The 20040-nt window shown below is 51.2% G+C and overlaps 1 protein-coding gene across 1 annotated transcript; it reads right to left on the reverse strand.

Moving 5' to 3' along the window:
- Positions 1-4296: 4296 nt before the first annotated feature.
- LOC126957908 (golgin subfamily A member 6-like protein 22) lies at positions 4297-13510 on the reverse strand. Its single transcript, XM_050795848.1, has 10 exons — positions 13230-13510; positions 11450-11578; positions 10307-10357; positions 10126-10219; positions 9924-10030; positions 8470-8528; positions 7999-8140; positions 7525-7676; positions 5477-7376; positions 4297-4819 (listed from the first exon to the last, which is right to left on the reverse strand). Exons 1-10 carry the CDS (start codon positions 13311-13313, stop codon positions 4757-4759), a joined length of 2781 nt encoding a protein of 926 aa, XP_050651805.1. The 5' UTR covers positions 13314-13510; the 3' UTR covers positions 4297-4756.
- Between the last annotated feature and the right edge of the window lie 6530 nt (positions 13511-20040).

The following is a 20040-nucleotide window of genomic DNA, read 5'->3' on the forward strand; positions in this document are numbered from 1 at the left end:
ATGGACCCCACTGTAGCCTGGGGCTACAGAAAGGCTTCCAGCTTCCATACTCAAGCAGCTGGCCTCTGGGGTAGCAGCTCCGGGTATGGGAGGCAGGACTCAGAATCTAGGCCAAGCCTCCACAGCAATCCCCTCTGGAGAGCCCGGGCACTCTGCAGGAGGGGCAGCAGGCAGCAGGTGCACCAGGAGCACGTTTCACAAGGTGCCCCATATTGCATCTGTTCAGATAGGCAGCGAGTTGGAAAGTGGATGCAGTAGGCAGGGTGGTGGCTGCTCCCCACAGCCAGGAGTCCAGCCCAGCACCACCTGAGTCCACCTCTGTCCTGCTCAATTGGGTAATCCATGTTCTGGGCCCTCTGGTCCCACCCACAGAGGGAGGGCTTTGGGGCGACCAGGTGAGCTGGCCCTTGTGGGAGGATGTAACCGACTCCTGAGCCTGGCAAGCCAGGAAGCCTGGCGCCAGCATCCCCACCCCCACCTCTCTAGCCCCACTCATTCCCTGATCCTCCCATCCGACCCTGCCCCAGCAGTTTCCTCTGCTCACGCTCATCTCTTTTCCTGCTCCCAGGCTCGCCTGGTCAGTGTCCTTCACTCTCCTCTGAGTCTCCCTCTTTCCAAGCCACCTCCACTCTACTTGACACATTCTCCCTTAAGACACCAGAGTACACAAGCTCAAGTCCCTGCACCTCACCTTTACTCCCAGACATGGGAGAGAGATGACATGAAGAACCAACGCCACTCGGCAAGAGATCTGGGGTATGCAGAGGGGCAGATCTGAGGCTGTGGAAGCTCCAGGAGCTCCCTGCAGGAGGCTGCATTTCAGCTGGCTATTGAATGTGGCTCTGAGCTGACACCTCTCCTTGAAGCTCCGGACCAGGAGCCAGCTGCCAGCTGGACCCTCCATTTGGTGCCTCAGAGAAACCTTGCACTCTGTGGGTCTAACTCTGAACCCAGAAAAGCTCCGCATCTCAGCCCTGTCTCTTCTTAGGGAAAGCCTATGACCCAGTTGTGCACCACACCCACATTTGAGTCAGGGGCTCCTGCCCCACACTGTGAGCGCTCTGGATAAGCCAGTGCTGAGGGGGAAAGAGCTCTGAATGCCAAACCGTGAGTTTCAACTCCACCTCCAGCTCTGAGAGCTGTGGGCAGGGAAGGGCCCTAGTCCAGTGTGCTGTAGAAAGACCAGTCTGCCACTGTATGGCACATGGATGGCGGGGACAGAGTGCGGGTGGAGAGAACAGAAGGTGGACAGGGCGGGGGAGGCAGGGACATGGCTGTAGCCGTGGAGATGGGAGGACAGACAGGACTTGGTGGCCACTTGAATGAACCAAAGGAGGAGTCTGGAAGAGACACCCAGTTTTGTATCAGATGTGTAGAGCGTGGGATGCTATTCATTGATCGAGGGAGGAGGAGGAGGAGGAAGAGGTGTGCCACGGGAGGAGGTAACTGAGCTCTGTCATGAATGTCATTTGAGGTTCCCAGGGAGCGCCAGGCCCGCCAGCGCCTTCACTGCTTGAGCCGGCCCTCGAGGTGCCTGTGCTCCCTGGCCCTCTCGGCTCCCACTTTGTAGCTGTCAGCTGCAGTGGGGGACAGCTGCTCAAGGGTCCAGCATGTCTGTGTGTTTACCCAGGGGACTGCCGAATGGCCCATGCCGAGCAGAAGCTGATGGATGACCCTCTGAACAAAACCCGTTACAACAACCTGATCCGCTCGGCCACCAGCTCCTCACAGCTCATCTCCATCCAGACGGAGCTCTCCCTGACCCAGTGTATCAGTTGGTAGGTGCAGAGGACACGTGTGGCTCAGGCTCAGGTGAAGAGGCAGCTCATGCCCAAGCCCCAGGCAATCAGTGTCCAGAGGAATGAAATGACTAGAGTTGACTTAGACTCACCAATACATGGCGGGGAGGCTGGAGGAGGGTCTATGGGGTTTATAGGTTTCCAATATTTAATGCGGTCATGGTTTTGTTAAAGAAGAAACGAGGGTGGGAGCGGGATCACCAATGGCTAGGCAGCCAATGGGCCTGCATAGACTCTGGTCCACTGAGTCTCCAGCATGACCATAAGCTTCTTCTCCTCATCCTCCCAGCCCCACCCTACTCTCTCCCCCAGCTTGCTCAGCAGGTGACCTTACCGGCTCCATACTTGTTGGAGGAAATAAGAACCAGACTGGGGGAACTGATGGGTACAGAGGCCCAGGTATAGGGGCAGGACCCAGGGCAGTGCAGCCTCTACTGAGCCAGGTGGGTGAGGGTCTGGAGAGTGGGCATGGCTGCTGCAGGCATGGAAAGGAGACGCAGGTGGCGGCACTCCCAGGGACCACCATCAGGGTCTCCATATGTGGATGTGTGCAGAGGTGGGTGCTGAGGGAGGAGGTGCAGGGAATTTCTCATCTTCTCTCCACTGCCTCGGAGTTGGAGATGTCAAAGGGAGCCATGGCCCACTGTAAACTAACACATTGTCCCCACCCACAGGGTTAGAACCCCTCCCCTGGAAGCCGCTCTGAGCGGAGCAGTCACATGTGGAGAGTGCAGGGTGCTGTGTCCAGCCAGGGGAAGGAGGTCACCAAGGGGGTTGACCCTCCTCTGGCCAGGTGGCTGCCTTCTGACACACCAGCCTCTCTCTCTAGCACAGTGGCCCCCACACACCCAGCCTGTCAAACCTACAGCCCTCAAGAAGGCTTTGTCCAAATGAATGAACAGCTCCGTCTCCCAGGAGAAAGCACAGCTGAAGGATGCGGAGGGCAGTAGAGTTGTGGATGCTCCGCCCCTCCACAGTCGGACCAGAAAGAAGGGGGCTTTCAGCCAGGCTCTCCCAGGCTGGGGTCTGAGTGTCACTGTCCAGCTATTGGCTTCTTGCTTAACGGGTCAGCCCAGCTGCGCCTGTGCAGCTGCCACCCTAGTGAGGGTGAACCAGCGAGGGAGTGACATTTCTGATAGTTGGGGATACAGGAAAGATGAGGCTGTGGCTGCTGGGCCAGGAAGGGGTGTTTTTTTTCATCGTTTGTTTATCTACTGACTTGACCAGGGAGGGTTATAGGTACAACCAGTTTAAAGATGGAAATCTTGAGAGAGCAGGCAGGGACTTAGTGCTGAGTAAGGCAAGCAGGCTTCTCAAAGCAGCTCTTTTGGGGAGGCCAGAATCCTGTACCAATGTCGACAGCAGGTTCTTCAGCTGCTGGGGGAGTGCCGGACAGGGTTAAAGCATAGGAGAACTTTCTGGATGATAGGAATGTTCTATATCTTCAAAGGAGGTGGGATACATGGGTAATGCATTTGTTGAAATTCATCAAAATATATACCAGATCTGTGCATTTCACTGAAGATAAATTGTACCTCAAATTAAAAACATTTTTTAAAAGACAGATGGGCCAGACGCAGTGGCTCACGCCTGTAATCCCAGCACTTTGGGAGGCTGAGGCGGGTAGATCACCTGAGTCAGGAGCTCGAGAGCAGCCTGGAAAACATGGTTGAATCCTGTCTCTATTAAAAATACAAAAATTAGCCAGGCATGGGGGCACAGGCCTGTAGTCCCAGCTGCTCAGGAGGCTGAGGCAGGAGAATTGCTTGAACCCAGTAGGCGGAGGTTACAGTGAGCAGAGATCACGCCACTGTACTGGAGCCTGGGCAACAGAGCGAGACTCCATCTCAAAAGAAAAAAAAAACAGACAGATGAAGGTTCTCAACTTTCACTAAAGGCAGAGTAGCTTGTTATAGATTAGCCGCCCCACAAAAGCAGTTAGAGAAACTGGAGAAAAATGTGCCCCCACCACCAAAAACAACTGTTTGAAGGTAATTGGAGACCTCAGTCAGAACTTGAGTGACCAGGCCTAGGAGGTGACCCTGACAGTCTGTAGTGCTTTTCCGACATTTGGTGATTGGTGAACAGTAGAGGGCTAAGAGGTTAAGAAACTGAGTCTGAAGTGGTGGTTAAGAGGCTGGAGAGCCTGGCTGGATGTTTGGCACTCACAGGACTGAAATGACCTCATGAGAATTTGGGTCCCAGTAAGGAGATGGGACCTTGGTGGGAACCCTGGAAGGGTCACCCCTAGGAGTCCAAATGAATAAAAAATAGACCAGCCGTCACAAAAACTAAAGCCTGCTTTGAACCAGCTTAGTCCCAAACTACATGAAGTTGATCTGCGCTTACTCCAATTGTGTGCCATAAAGTCAAAGTCAATACTCTCTGGAGGCAGATAAAAGTTTACTAGCAATGCCATAAGACAAGACAAGACTAAATGAGAAAGAACAAGAAAAAAACCAGTAGAAACATACAAGAAAAAAACCAATAGAAACATACATGTAAGGAAGATAAGGAAGAAAGTTTTTTTTTGTTATTTTTTTTTTGTTTTTTTGTTTTTTTGTTTTTTTTTTTTGAGACAGAGTCTCGCCCTGTCACCCAGGCTTGAGTGCAGTGGCACGATGTCAGCTCACTGCAACCTCTGCCTCCCAGGTTCGAGCGATTCTCCTGCCTCAGCCTCCCAAGTAGCTGGGATTACAGGCATGCACCACCCTGCCCGGCTAATTTTTGTATTGGCCAGGCTGGTCTGGAACTCCTGACCTCAGGTGGTCCATTCACCTCAGTCTCCCAAATTGCTGGGATTACAGGCATGAACCACTGTGCCTGACCAATATTTTGCCACAATTTAAAATAAGTAATTTTTCTTTTCTTTTTTTTTTTTTTTCAGGTTTGGGCTCAGACTATATTCTAAACAGTCACATGGCAGCTGACTCTTCTCCAGGCCTTGCTGCCGGGTTTTACATGTTTATTGTTTTTGCCTTCTTGTCATGTGCTCGGTAGATGGCAGCTTCCAGGTGCTCCTAAGGGGCCAGAAAAGAGAGTGAGAAGGCACGGAGGCTGCCAGGTCATCCCCCTCGGGGCCTCACCCTCATCAACCTCCTCAACTGGGTCTCCTGCAACTATTGGGGGGCCACCTCGGCCACCGCTTTGCCCTGAGCTTCCTGCTGCTGCAGCTGGGCAGAGCCTCCTTCTCAGAGGCCAGCTGCTGATAGGCGGCCACGTACTGCTGCAGGGGACCCAGGGAATGGTCTCGCTGCTGCTGCAGACTCTGAGCCTGTTGGCTCTTCAGCTCCACCTGCAGGATAGGCGTCAGGGTAGGCAGTGGCTGGCTTCCAGATTCTGGGCCCATAAACAGGGTGGCAAGGGCACAGTGGGGCTCTGTTATCTGCCCAGGCCCCTGGCCCCTGGCCCCTTCCTCCAGGCCTAAGTGACTGCCTCCCTTGCCTAGAGGCCCATGCCTCCCTCCCCAGCCTCAAATCTCACACCCTTCTTCCCACCATTGAAGCTGTAGGCCACAGACTGGTGGAAAAGCAGAGGGAGCCAACCACCATCTGCTAAGTTGTGGTGAGGTCGTTCTGTATGATCTCCAGGGTTTGCAACCACCTCCGCCTGCTCCCCCAGAGCTCGGCCTTCCGCCCCAGCTCCCCCAGCCTCTCCTCCAGCTCCTGCAGCCTCACCTCCTGCTTCTGCATCTTCTCCTCCTGCTGCCACAGCCTCGTTTCCTGCTCCCGCATCTTCTCCTCCTGCCTCTGCATCTTCTCCTCCTTCTCCCGCATCTTCTCCTCCTGCCTCCGCATCTTCTCCTCCTGCTCACGTATCTTTTGCTCCTTCTCCCATATCATCTCTTCCTGCTCCCACATCTTCTTCTCCTGCTCCCGCATCATCTCCTCCTGCCTCCACATCTTCTCCTCCTGCTCCCCTAGCTTCTTCTCTTGCCTCCACATCTTTTCCTCCTGCTCCCACATCTTCTTCTCCTGCTCCCACAGCTTTTCTTGCTGCTCCCGCAGCATATCCTCCTTCTCCCCCAGAATCTCCTCCTGCTCACACATCTTCTCCTCCTGCTCCCGCAGCATATCCTCCTTCTTCCCCAGCTTTTCCTCCTGCTCACACATCTTCTCCTCCTGCTCCCGCATCATCTCATCCTGCTCCCGTATTATCTCCTTCTGCTCCCGTATCTTCTCCTCCTGCCTCCATATGTTCTCCTCCTGCTCCCGTAGCTTCTCCTCCTGCCTCCGCATCTTCTCCTCCTGCTCCTGCCTCTTCTTCTCCTGCTCCCATATATTCTCCTGCTTGTGCATCTTATCCTCCTGCTCCCGTATCTTCTCCTCCTGATTGTGCATATTCTCCTTCTGCTCCTGTATCTTCTTCTCCTGCCTCCACATCTGCTCCCGTATCTTCTCCTCCTGCTCCTGTATCTTCTGTTCCTGCTCCTGTATTTTCTCCTCCTGCTCACGCATCTTCTCCTCCTGCCTCCAAATCTTCTCCGCCTGCTCCCACATCTTCTCTTCCTGCTCCCGCCTCTTCTCCTCCTTCTCCTGTGTCTTCTCCTCCTGCTCATGCATCTTCTCCTCCTGCCTCCAAATCTTCTCCTCCTGCTCCTGCCTCTTCTTCTCCTGCTCTTCTATCTTCTTCTTCTGCTCTTGTATCTTCTCCTCCTGCTCGTGCATCTTCTCCTCCTGCTCCCGTATCTTCTCCTCCTGCCTCCACATCTTCTCTTCCTGCTCCTGCCTCTTCTTCTCCTGCTCCCGTATCTTCTCCTCCTGCTTGTGCATCTTCTCCTCCTGCTCCCTTATCATCTCCTCCTGCTCCCGTATCTTCTCCTCCTGCTCGTGCATCTTCTCCTCCTGCTCCCGTATCTTCTCCTCCTGCCTCCACATCTTCTCTTCCTGCTCCTGCCTCTTCTTCTCCTGCTCCCGTATCTTCTCCTCCTGCTCATGCATCTTCTCCTCCTGCTCCTGTATCTTCTCCTCCTGATTGTGCATCTTCTCCTCCTGCTCCCGTATCTTCTTCTCCTGCCTCCACATCTTCTCCTGCTCTTGCCTCTTCTTCTTCTGCTCTGGTATCTTCTCCTCCTGCTTGTGCATCTTCTTCTCCTGCTCCCTTATCTTCTCCTCCTGATCATGCATCTTCTCCTCCTGCTCCCGTATCTTCTCCTCTTGCCTCCAAATCTTCTCTTCCTGCTCCTGCCTCCTCTTCTCCTGCTCCCGTATCTTCTCCTCCTGCTCATGCATCTTCTCCTCCTGCTCATGCATCTTCTCCTCCTGCTCATGCATCTTCTCCTGCCTCCACATCTTCTCCTCCTGCTCTTGCCTCTTCTTCTCCTGCTCCCGTATCTTCTCCTCCTGCTCATGTATCTTCTCCTCCTGCTTCCATATCTTCTCCTCCTGCCTCCACATCTTCTCCTCCTGCTCCCGCCTCTTCTCTTCCTGCTCCCGTATCTTCTCCTCCTTCTCCTTTATCTTCTCCTCCTGCTTCCACATCCCCTTCTCCTGCTCCTGCCTCTTCTCCTCCTGCTCCCGTATCTTCTCCTCCTGCTCATGTATCTTCTCCTCCTGCTTCCATATCTTCTCCTCCTGCCTCCACATCTCTTCTCCTCTGCTCCCGCCTCTTCTCTTCCTGCTCCCGTATCTTCTCCTCCTTCTCCTTTATCTTCTCCTCCTGCTTCCACATCTCCTTCTCCTGCTCCTGCCTCTTCTCCTCCTGCTCCCGTATCTTCTCCTCCTGCTCCTGTATCTTCTCTTCCTGCCTCCACATCTTCTCTTCCTGTTGCTGGTACAAGCGGTTCCACAACTCGTTCTCTTCCACCTGGGCTTGGAGCTTCGCGGACACACTCTGCAGCTCCTTACCCAGGTGGTCAGCGTCCTCCTGCAGCTGCTGCTGGAACAGTGAAAGTTGGTTTGAACCTCAGAAGGAAACAGACTCATGGGATAGTCATATAAATGTAATCTATAAAACAATGGTTTTCACGCATGATCCTTTAAAATATATATTTTTAAGCCCTAACTCTGAGATTCTGATTTGCCAGGCAGGGCCCCACTTTGTACATTTTTAGCACACTCTAGAGGATTCTATGGTGGGACCAGAACAAGGGCCCAAATTTTCCAGCTCTTGACTGGAGCCTCCCCATAGCCTGCATGATCCTAGACCATGGTCCCAGCCGGACAGGGATCCCACAACCCCCGGGGCTGTAGCTGCTTGCCTGTGGCAGCAGGAGCTTGGCTTTCTCCAGCTTCCTTTCTAGCTCCTTTACATTGAGCTGGATCTCAGACTTCTCAGATTCTACAAGTCGAAGTTTTTCTTGTAGTTCGGCATTTTTCTCCTTCAGCTCATCATCGGTTATGCTACAACCAGAGGCGGTAGATAAAGGAATGAACGAAGAACAGAAAGGACTGCTTTGGTGATCAACCCTCTACTTTCACCCCACAACCACAGAACCGTGGCATTGGATGGGACCCCAGGAATTAAAAGCCCCAGGTGGCAGGCCAGAGAGAAGACATGAGTTGCCTGAGGCTACCGCATGAGTCAGTGGCACAGCCGGCAGTAGAGCTTCCCTGTGCACACATGAAAACCTGTATGAGCCTCTCACCATGCTCACCTGTACCCCCACCTCCCAGCACACCCCCCACGCTAAGAGCCCCAAGACCTCCCATCCCACGATCCCCCATCCTACGTGTTCCTGTACAGTTCCAGACTCAGGGCATCCCTCTCCTTTGTTAACTCCTCGATGTACTGCAAATAGAGAAAGGTGAAGTCAGGATAGAGCAGGCAGAGGAGCGGCTGGCCGACCAGGAACAACAGCCACTGTGACCAGTCCACACACCACTCCCCACTCCCAGTCACACCTGACATGCTCTCAAGGCACTTCCAAGCCCAGGGTCTCCTTTGGTTTTCTTTTTTGTTTTGTTTTGTTTCTTTCTTTCTTACTTTTTCTTTTTCTTCAGGCAGAGTTTGACTCTTGTTGCCCTGACTGGAGTGCAATGGCGCAATCTCAGCTCACCACAACCTCCGCCTCCCGGGTTCAAGCAATTCTCCTGCCTCAGCCTCCCGATTAGCTGGGATTATAGGCATGTGCCACCACACCCAGCTAACTTTGTATTTTTAGTAGAGATGGGGTTTCTCCATGTCCGTCAGTCTAGTCTTGAACTCGCAACCTCAGGTGATCCGCCAGCCTCGGCCTCCCAAAGTGCTGGCATTACAGGCATGAGCCAGAGCACCAGGCCTCATTTGTTTTTCAAAGAACTCAGTAAAGGTGGAAGGGACAGGGAAAGAGACTGAATTCATAGCTGGCTAGCAGGGGCCCAGAGACATCAGATGGTATTGCTAATGTTCTTACTGTTACTACTACCACTGTTGGAACCTTTACTGACTGCTTCACCAGGCACTGCGCTAACAGTCCCATTTCATCCTCACAACCTCCATAGGAGACGGTTACCATTATTACCTCTATCGTATAGATGAAAAACATGGGGTATTAAGGGTTAAGTGCTTGCCTAAGATCACGTAGAGCTGGGATTTCAACACCCAGGTATATCTGATTCTCTAAGCCCATTCTTTCACTGGGGGTAGGGGCAAAGATAAGAAGGAGGAAATTAATCATTTGTTGACATTTTGAAAGGATGATACGTTCGAATCGTCCAAAACTCAGAAAGTACAGAAGGGAAACATCTCCCCCCAACACTGTTCCTCTCTCCTGAGATGTTTATGATCCTTACAAACATATTTATTGTATATTCCCATAATACACACACACACACACACACACACACAGAGGCTCCCTCTCTCAACACAAATAATAACATACTCAAGCTACTCTTCTGTACCTTTATGGTACCAGTATCCTAACCGCCACTTGGGACTTGGCCAAGGCCACAGTCAAATATGGGCAGGGCGGGCACTTGGCCTGTGAGCTCTATGTCCAGTGCTCACTCCCCACGGCGCCCCCCAACTCACCCACAGCAGCCGACTCAGCCCCTGTCATCCTCTAACCACCACACACAAAAGCAGCAAGAAATGGCCATGCTGTCTTTTGGGCAGGACACTCCATCCTGCAGAAGGGACTTTTAGGCTCACTCCTCCATCTGTGAAGCCGGGTTCCCAGGGGACGGGGCAGGTGGTTGGACTCACCCTGTCAGCCTTCTTCTTCTGTGTAGCAACAGCAGAGAGATCCCACTCCAAATCTCTTGCAAAATTCCATGAATCATGCAGGCGGCCGACCAGATGCCTGCACTCCCCTGGAATGAGAAACATTCAGATGCGGCCCAAAGGACTCCCCATAAAGGCCTGTCAAAGTGCCAGGTTGAAGGATGATGGGGTACCAGATTCCCACCTTGCAACTGCTGGACAGCACGCTCGCTGTAATACAGTGCCGTCTGAAGCTCAGTTTTCTCACATGTAAGGATTCGTATGGTATGAACCTGGGCCTTTGGGGGAAAAAAAAGCAAGTGCTGAAAGAGAAGCAAAGAAACCTTCTCCAGAGGACAGGAGGGAACTTCACACCCTCCGCTCACCTCTAGCTCCCTCCTTAGGGCATCCTGATGTTGGTGGCTTGCCTTCTTTTCCTATAGAAAGAGGAAGACAGAGCTCTTACTAGGGGGAAGCAGAGATGGCACAGCAAGAGACATGCCCCCAGAACGGCACCACTGCCCCAGGACAGGCCCACCCATGGGACCAGGTTATCGGGAACCCTGTGGGGACGGGGTGGGATCTGGGGGGTGAGCCTTCTTCCCCAGGCTGGGAGTGGGTGAGACGAGACTGGGGCCTCTACTGCTGAGTGCTTCTAAAACCCAACAGTCATGTCATGATCAAACAAAGAAATCACGTCACTTCTTCCAGCTGGGCTCGGTTCTGCTGTTTCTGTGGGGAGAATCAAAGGAAGGTGACTGAGGGTGGCCCCCTCGAGTCTATTCCCCAGGCCAGGAAGCGGTAGACAGGGGCCAGGGATGGATTTTAAAGGTAAAGTTCTCAGACCCAATGGGAACACGAACTGGTAAACTCTCCTCAAGTCCCAAAGAAAAAGGACTTGGGTCTTTGTTGGTTTCTGCCCACAGCCACAGAACTCAAAGTATGAAACTAGATTCTCTCGAAAAGATAGTCACAGAAACCTTCAGAGATGGAGTGTGAGAAAAGCCCACCCTTCTGCCAGCCTGTGATTTAGAAAGGTGCCTTCATTCAACAGACATTGACTGAGCACATACGGGCCAGAGACGGTTCTTAACAGCGGGAGAATAGGACGGAAAAGGCAGACAGGAACCCTCAGTCCCGAGGTTTCCATTCTAGTGGGCCTTTAACTCTCGGACTCTCAGAGCTAACAGACACCTCTGATACTCTCTAACTCTACCTCAGGAAACGCAAGCCGAGAAGGAGACTTTACAGTAGGCCGTGGACTAGGGATTAACATAAAAACAACAATGATAAATCTCATTAAAACTTCACCAATGTAGGTAAAACCAAACCACTCCTATTTTACAGATGTGAGAAGAGAGGCCCAAAGAGCTCAAGGAATTTGCCCTCTATCATATCCCCAGCAGATGGAGAGGATTCAAACCCAGAATTCTTAAGCAGTGCCTGGGAGTTCTTCCACAATCTTAACAATTACCCTCCACCACCCCTTGGGCCCTCTGTCCCCAGGAGCCTGGCCAGCCAAGACTCACATCCTCAGGTGAGTGGCAACCTCCAGAAGTGGTTGTCTCAGAGTTAGCACCATTATTTATGTTCTTCTTTTTGGTGTCGCTTGCTCCTGTACCAACACTAGGGTTGGCCTGGGGATGGTAGTCTCTCAACTGTGGAAAGGAAGAGCAGTGATATTCATGAGAACTACAAGCTCCTATAGTCACATCCTGCTTTACAGTTTCTACAAAATACTCTTATGCACCATCTGATTTAATGCCACCAACAACTGTAGGAAGTGTTGTCACAATCACTTAGTGACTGAGAGGGATTGATACCATGGCTGAACAGAAGGCACTAATGGAACTGAAACTCAGTCTTCTGACTCTGAGCTCTGGGATTTTGCCACAAGTCAGCAGCTGCCAGGGACCAAAACCAGAGGCAAAGGCAGAAAAGCAAATATCAGGTAGGCAGGAACTGTACACTGTGTGGTTTAGAGTCATACACCCTCACACGTCTGTTAGTGTGAAGAAGTGCACCAGTACTTCTCAAAATTTATATTAATGTATCTTCATGGCAGAAGGCAGCCTTTCTGTGAAATCTGGGAATTTAACAGAAAGAGGACAACCCAACCCTCGTTTCAGAGAGAAGTCTTGTATATTCTTATAAATCCTGTGACTGTCACCCCTAAGTACATTAATGTTTTGTGTCTCAGGAGACTCAAAGGAAACTGATGCTTCAGAAAGATGCCCCACATTTATCCTGTGGCACTCAAAGTACCCCAGGTGGAGATGAGATGAGGAAGAGTGAAGCTGTCAAGTTCAGTTTCCCAAGATCTGTTCCACAGAAGATAGGCAGATCTCACTCCAGCAACCACTGACTGAGGGGCACTCTGGTCCCAGAACAATGGAGAATTCAAATCTGAGGTGGAGAACTCAGAAACAATGTTCGAGTCTCTCTGGAGAGTAGAAGCCTGGGAGAAAATCAAACTAAACCCGTTTTCCCGTTGCCATCCAGAGACACTGTCAATGTGTTGAGCTCATGGGGGAGGTGTAGGCTTTTCACACTGTCAACGTCTGTGTTAAGGAAGTAAGGCAGCCTGAAACCTCTCTCTCCTAGGTCCCACAGTCCCCAATCCCCTTCCAGCTGGAAACCTGTGCTACAACCAGAGGAACCAGAAATGGGCAAGAACACTTAGGGGACTGGGTCCTAAGACCAAAGACCGGTCTCGTGGCAGTAATGACAGTTCCTAGAGGGACTGCGACATCACTACATTCCACTCCTCGGTGGAGTGGTGGGGGGGACACATGAGTGCAATGACCAAGCTCCCAGAGATTGGGGAGGGGGTCACAGGGTTGGGACCCAGGTCCTTGGAGATCGAAGCCCAAAGAGCCCAGGGAGGTCAGGCTTTGGGTGGCAGGAGGTGAGGCCCGAGTATGGAGCAGGGAGCCCCGGGAGTCACCTGTCCAAAGTGACCATGGGGCAACTGGTGAGGGCAGGTTCTAGGGCACCAAGGTCCTTGGAGACGTGAGCGCAAAGAGCCCAAGGAGGTCGGGTTTGGGGTAGCAGGAGGTAAGGGCGGACTGTGGCGTGGGAAGCCCTGGGAGTCACGAGCTCAAAGTCACCCTGGGGTGGCTGGTGAGGGCAGGGGCAGGACTCACGAGGGGGTTGGGCTGTATCACAAGATTTTGGTGTGGGGAGCCCAGAGGCACTGGGGGGTTCCCAGCCTGGTGTGTCTCAGCAGTGGCAGAGACTCTGGCAGCAGCTTGACTGTCAGAGGGCGCCTGGGGCTGGGTTGTGGTGCCACAACCTGGTGCGTTTTACCTTTTCCTTGGCCTTGGCCAATTTGATGGGTCGGGTTTCTTCGGACATCATGGGATGGGTAGGGCAGTGGGGTTGGGGCCACATCAGCACAATCCAGGCGAGGACAACTATACACCTCCAGTCACCTACCAGGTAGCTGTGTGACTGAGCCAGAGGAGGCGTAACCAGGGCCACACTAGAATGCAGAATAGGGGCGTGGCCTTAATGCTTCAAACCTATTGGTCAATGAGAAAGATGCAAGGGAAAGGAGGCGTGGCCAGACAGCAGCCTGTCATGAAGAACCTGTGATGTCACAAGGAAAGCCGCCATGTAACCTCTGTCCCCGCCCACTCCAGGAGAGGGGCGGGGCTGGCTTTCACTTTAAAAACTTTAAAACTGTATTACCTCAATTGAGGTACAAATCCTATTAAAATGGAAATTTTATAGTGTGCTTGATGATTGATAAAGCAGACTATATTATCCAACATTCCACTAAGATAAATAATCACAATGATTTCTCTTTTTTGGAAAAACTTTCCTTATTCTCCTACATTATTCTTAAGGGTTTTTTGGTTTTCTAAAAATACAAAGCAAAAAAAAAACAAAAAAGAAAACAAGAAACATGTCTAATATCTTTAAAAACATACAGCTTGTGAGCCAGGTGTGGTGGCTCACGCCTGTAATCCCAGCACTTTGGGATGCTGGGGTTGGTGGGTCACCTGAGTTCAGGAGTTCAAGACCAGCTTGGCTAACATGATGAAACCCTGTCTCTATTAAAAATACAAAACTAGCTGGGCATGGTGGCAGGTGTCTGTAATCCCAGCTACTTGGGAGGCTGAGGCAGGAGAATCCCTTGAACCTGGGAGGCGGAGGTTGCAGTGAGCCAAAATCATGCAACTACACTTCAGCCTGGGCTACAGAACAAGAGTCTGTTTCTAAATACATACACACACACACACACACACAGACACGTGGAAAACTTTCCATTTAATAAGCACTCAAAGTTCTTTACAAGTTTAAAACAAATACAGGACCCTCTAAAGTAAGGCTAAATGTTAAGTGATGCAGGAGAGAAAAAGGACAAAAATAACTCCCAATCTCATGACTTTAATCACTAAATCCTATTTTTCTAGAATCACCTGGCCTCTGTAAGCCCTTAAAATGAAACTGCATTTCTCACTTGATTCTTGGCTATGACTTGCAATCATGAAAACCAAGAGTTGTGTTCTGTCACTGTGTAGTGCTTGCTACCTGGGATCAAGGATTGACTTGTTCATGATTTGCTCCATTATCTGTGTGCTTCTTATCCCAGACCAAAGTAAGCTTTTTTCTAAAGTTCTACAATTTACAGTTAGTAGATAAGAGTGGTTCTCAAAAATAGAGTCTCTGAACCAGGAGCACCTGGGAATGTCTTATAGATGTAAATTCTCAGGCCCACCCTAGACCTCATGAATCAGAAACTCTGGAGTAGGGACCAGCAATCCAGGCTGCAATAAGCCCTCCAGGTGTTCAGGAACCGCTGGCATACAGCAGGTAGAAAAATGTGTTTCCTTCTGTAGGTCCAAAGCCAGGGATACTATATGTTCGTTCTATCTCGATATGAAACAGTGACATGCGATTAAAAGACATAAATCTCCTTCCTACTTCCACCCTCCAGCCAATGTGTTTTATTTTTACGAGTTCAAATAGAAAGTGAATGGCAATCAGAGATTTCGTCTAAAAAGTATGTTTACAAGTATCAGTTCTCATCCAGCCTGATCTCATCCAGTATCGTTTATATCCTCTTACATGTAATATTGTAGAAAAGGATCTTCACAATGTAAGACTCGGGCACACTAGAAGTTCTATGATAAAAGACCAACTAGATCTGAATGTCCAGACTTCCTAGAGAAGAAAAGTGGAATCACTTGATCTCCTGTCCTCGTGATCTGCCCGCCTTGGCCTCCCAAAGTGCTGGGATTACAGGCATGAGCCATGGCGCCTGGCCTTATTTTGTTTCGAGGAGTGCCTTTTGGTAAGGGTGCCCAGGAGGAGGATGACTGTGGAGATGGGCAGGTGCCCTCCCTGCTGTGCAACTGGCTGACGTCCTGGCCCGGGGCTCTGCCCAGGACTGCCGTGTGCGCTTTTTGCAGTTCCCTTGGCGGTGGGTGAGCCCAGTTCTCTCCACCAGCTGAGGCCCAGGCTGCAGTGGTGCTGGCCAGAGAGAAGGGAGTTAGCGGCCCGGGACCTGCGGCAATCCACAGCAGGAGTCAGAGCCTGACTTTCCCGTCTGGGGAGTGAGACGGTGGATCTCGTGGTGTTCAAGGATTCATCCAGCTCTGTTTTCCTGGGCCAAGGGTTTGTCCCAAGACCTGTGGCTGATGCCCTGGGCTCCAGCCTCTCTATCCAAGGGAGCAGGGCTGAGCAGAAGTCGGCCTCCGCATGCCTGGCTTTTCATCCCCATCCTGAGCTGCCTGTCTCTGGCTTCCCCATCAGTGCTGGTGCCCCTTGAGGAGAAGCCTCCCAGAGGAAGAGTTGGCCAAAAGGGGTGTTTATGTGTGACTTGGAAGGCAGAAGGAAAGAGCCAGCAGTTGCTGTCTGGAGGCGGCCGTGGCTGTCCAGCGTCACTGGCCAGGTCGAGGTCCATTCTGCCTGTGCACAGCAAATCTATCACTGTGACACGGGTTTTGCAAAAGAAAAAAGATTCACAAGACCACCAAGTGAGGAGGTGGGAGAACAGCGCTCAAATCCTTATCTCCCTGGAGATAAGGCTGAGGGCTGTTTCTAGGTTAGGGAAGTGTGATGGTCTAAGATGTGGGGGGAGGTGATTGGCAGTGGGGAAAAATGAAGTAACAGGTTCATTTTGTGCAAGTGTTATCAGGCAGCTGGCCAAACTTGGTGGCTCATGCCTGTAATCCCAACAGTTTGGGAGGCAAAGGCGGGCAGATCACCTGAGGTCAGGAGTGTGAGAGCAGCCTGGCCAACATGGTGAAACCCCGTCTCTATTAAAAATACAAAAATTAGTCTGAACACGATGGCTCATGCCTGTAATCCCAGCACTTTGGGAGGCCGAGGCAGGTGGATCACGAGGTTAGGAGATTGAGACCAACCTGGCTAAAACAGCGAAACCCCATCTCTACTAAAAAAAAACCAAACAAAAAATTAGCCAGACATGGTGGTGGGCACCTATAGTCCCCGCTTCTCAGGAGGCTGAGGCAGGAGAATGGTGCGAACCCACGAGACGGAGCTTGCAGTGAGCTGAGATCGCACCACTGCATTCCAGCCTGGGTGGCAGAGCGAGACTCTGTCTCAGAAAAAAAAAAAAAAAAAAAAAAAAATAGCTGGGCATGGTGGTTGCACCTGTAATCCCAGCTACTCGGGAGGCTGAGGTGGGAGAAGTGCTTGAACTCAGGCGGCAAAGGTTGCAGTGAGCTGAGATCATGCCACTGCACTCCAGTCTGGGCCACAGAGCAAGACCTTGTCGCAAAAAAAAAAAAAAAGTGTCATCAGGCTTCTTGGCATTTCATAGGACATAAGTACAGAAAATGGTGGCATTAGCATGATCTGAAGGTGGAGTGTTGGGCTCTGAAGGTGGAGTTTTGGACCCTCTGATGTCAAAATGGACCTTTTCTCAGGCACGTGCATGGGTCCAGTTAAAGGGTCAGTGGTCTCAACCGGTTTGAATTGGACAGGAGTTGGCCCAAGGTCCTGAAAGACAATGGAAGCACCATGGCCATGGTGATCTATGAATGTTATCTATAATGTAGCCAGTGAAGGTTGAGTCTCAGCGGTCAGTGTACCGTGGCCTTCGGGTTCATGGAAAAAGGAAAAAACAATAATACGAAGCAAGCGGCCGAAAGCAAGCAGGGCAGGCCGCCCTGCACTGTGACCTGCTGTAGCCCCAAGTCCAGCACCAGTCACTTCATCACAGACCCACAGATGGGGGATCCACAAGGCACAGTGGCCCAGAGACCTCTCCAGGTCTCTTAGGTGGCTGGGCATGTTTCAGCTTCTCAGAGTGACTGATTGGTGACCTGCTCGCTCGCTGATGCTCCAGCTGCCTCCCCACACCTCCAGTTCCCAGCCCCTCCACAATCCTGTAAGGTCTAATTCCACAGCAAATCCCTTAGCCTGTTCTCACATGGTTCTGCTTTTTCCCTCACTGAATCCTGACACTTCCTTCAAGGTGAGCGTAAGCGGCGAGCGCTCTCTGGGCCCTGGGAATGCACCTGAACCAGGATGCCCCTCCCCAGGGGCCTTCCCTTCCTCAGCAGCTCCAGAGGGAGGCTTGCTTCCCTCCGCCCTTAGCAGAATGATTTGTTAAAAGGGTCACATCAGCCCCACACTAGCCCGAAAGGCCTCAGGGACGGGGCAGGGTCTTCGATCCTCATCTCTTAGGACGGTGAGGAGGAAGCCACAATATACTGGGTACCCGCTTGGTGCTGGATACTTCATCATTTTATCCTCGCAAGAAGCTACCGCCCCAGCTTGCAGTGAAAAGCTGATAGGAGGGAGGTTGCTGGAGCTGGAGTTTGACCCCACACTTGAACCCACGCGTACCAAGTACCAAAGCCCGCAGGTCCCTTGACCTGCCCACCTGCCCACAGCTGCGGCGGCAGGGATTTCTGCCCATGTCTGGCCTCTGCTGGGCCCTGAGGTCCTGGCTCCCGGGCCTTGCTGCTCTCTGCATCCCATGGCTCCCCCTAGGAGGAAGGAAGTCTTGGAAAGGATGCATTCAACTGCCCAGTCTCTATAATAATTATTATTTTATAGATATACATACATATATATTATTGCTATATATATTCTCTGAGCACCATTCTGAATCTTTGTGTTCCACACACATTTTCTCTACCAATACCTTTCACTCCATTTTTCTGCCCAGAAATCCTAAGTGTCCATCAAGTATCAGCTCCAATTGTATCTCTTGATGAAGCCTGTCCTGAGCACTCATAGAATTCATTCGTCCTTCCAGTGTACTCAAGACTTACCTCTGTAACAAGTGCATTTGGAATACACTGCTTATTGCTTCACCAAGTCTTATTAGGTGCTTCACTGATAGGCAATTAGGTGCGCACCTGTAATCCTAGCTACTCAGGAGGTTGAGGCAGGAGAATCGTTTGAACCTGGGAGGCAGAGGATGCAGTGAACCAAGATCGCGCCACTGCACTCCAGCCGGGGCGACCAAGCCAGACTGTCAAAAAAAAAAAAACAAAAAGGAAAAAAAACAAACAAATAAACCCTGGGTGCGGTGGCTCATGCCTGTAATCTCAGCACTTTGGGAGGCCAAGGCGGGTTGATCACCTGAGGTTGGGAGTTCGAGACCAGCCTGACCAACATGGAGAAACCCCATCCCTACTAAAAATACAAAATTAGCCAGGCGTGGTGGTGTATGACTGTAATCCCAGCTAGTTGGGAGGCTGAGGCAGGAGAATCGCTTGAACCCAGGGGGCGGAGGTTGCGGTGAGCTGAGTCACACCATTGCACTCCAGCCTGGGCAACAAGAGCCAAACTCCGTCTCAAACAACCAACCAACCGAACGAAAAACAAAACAAAAGAAAAAAACACAGTGTAACAAGTTATTATAAAGTCACTGCTCAGGGACCAGCTTGCCCATCCTGTGCCTTTAGAGGGAAGCTCCTGCCCACTGTTCTTCAGTTTTATATCTTAAGTACAGGAGTCACCAAACTAGGCCTATGTACCACAGCTGGCACCCAGGCTTTATTTATTTATTTTTTGAGATGGAGTCTCTGTCCCCCAGGTTGCAGTGGAGTGGCACGATCTCTGCTCACTGCAACCTCCGCTTCCTGGGTTCAAGCAATTCTCCTGACTCAGCCTCCCGAGTAGCTGGGATTACAGGTGCATGCCACCACGCCTAGCTAATGTTTGTATTTTTGGTAGAGATGGGCGTTGGCCCCTCAAAGTGCTGGGATTACAGGCATGAGCCATGATGCCTGACCCAGCCTTTTTGAAAATGAAGGTTTTGGCCAGCACGGTGGCTCACGTCTGTAATCCCAGCACTTTGGGAGGCCAAGGCAGGCGGATAACCTGAGGTCTGGAGTTCGAAACCAGCCTGGCCAACAAGATGAAACCCCGTCTCTACCAAAACTACAAAAATTAGCCAGGAGTGATGGCATGCACATGTAATGCCAGCTACTTGGGAGCCTGAGGCAGGAGAATCACTTGAACCCAGGAGGCAGAGGTCGCAGTGAGCCGAGATCACCCGATTGCACTCCATCCAGCCTTGGCAACAAGAGCGAAACTCCATCCCAACAAAATAAAAAATAAAAAATGATGTCCTTTTTTGCATCTCAACCCTTTTTTATTTTTTTTATTTTGAGACAGGGTCTCACTCTGTTGCCCAGGTTGGAGTGCAGGAGCCTGATCTTAGCTCACTGCAGCCTCGACCTCCCCAGCTCACATGATCCTCCCCCCTCAGCCTTCCAAACAGCTGGGACCACAGGTGGGCACCACCATGCCCACCTAATTTTTGTATTTTTTGTAGAAATGAGATTATGCCATGTTGCCCAGGCTGATCTTGACTTCAGGGCTCAAGTAATCTCTCTGCCTCCACCTCCCGAAGTGCTGGGATTGCAGGCGTGAGCCACCATGCCCAGCCCTGCTTTAAATTAAAGTGTATTTCACTTGATATTAGTACAGCCACTTCAGGGGTTTTTTGCTTACTATTTAAATGTTGTATCTTTGTATCCTTTTACTTTCAATCTGTTTATTTTAATTTAAAATGTTTATCTTGTAGATAGCACATTGATGGATCATATTTTCTTTTAATCCTTTCAGCCAGTCGGCTTTTCTTTTTTTGTGAGACAGAGGTTTGCTCGTCACCCAGGCTGGA

This window comes from Macaca thibetana, chromosome 7 (genome assembly GCF_024542745.1).
Source record: "Macaca thibetana thibetana isolate TM-01 chromosome 7, ASM2454274v1, whole genome shotgun sequence".
NCBI classification, from domain to species: Eukaryota; Metazoa; Chordata; class Mammalia; order Primates; family Cercopithecidae; genus Macaca; species Macaca thibetana.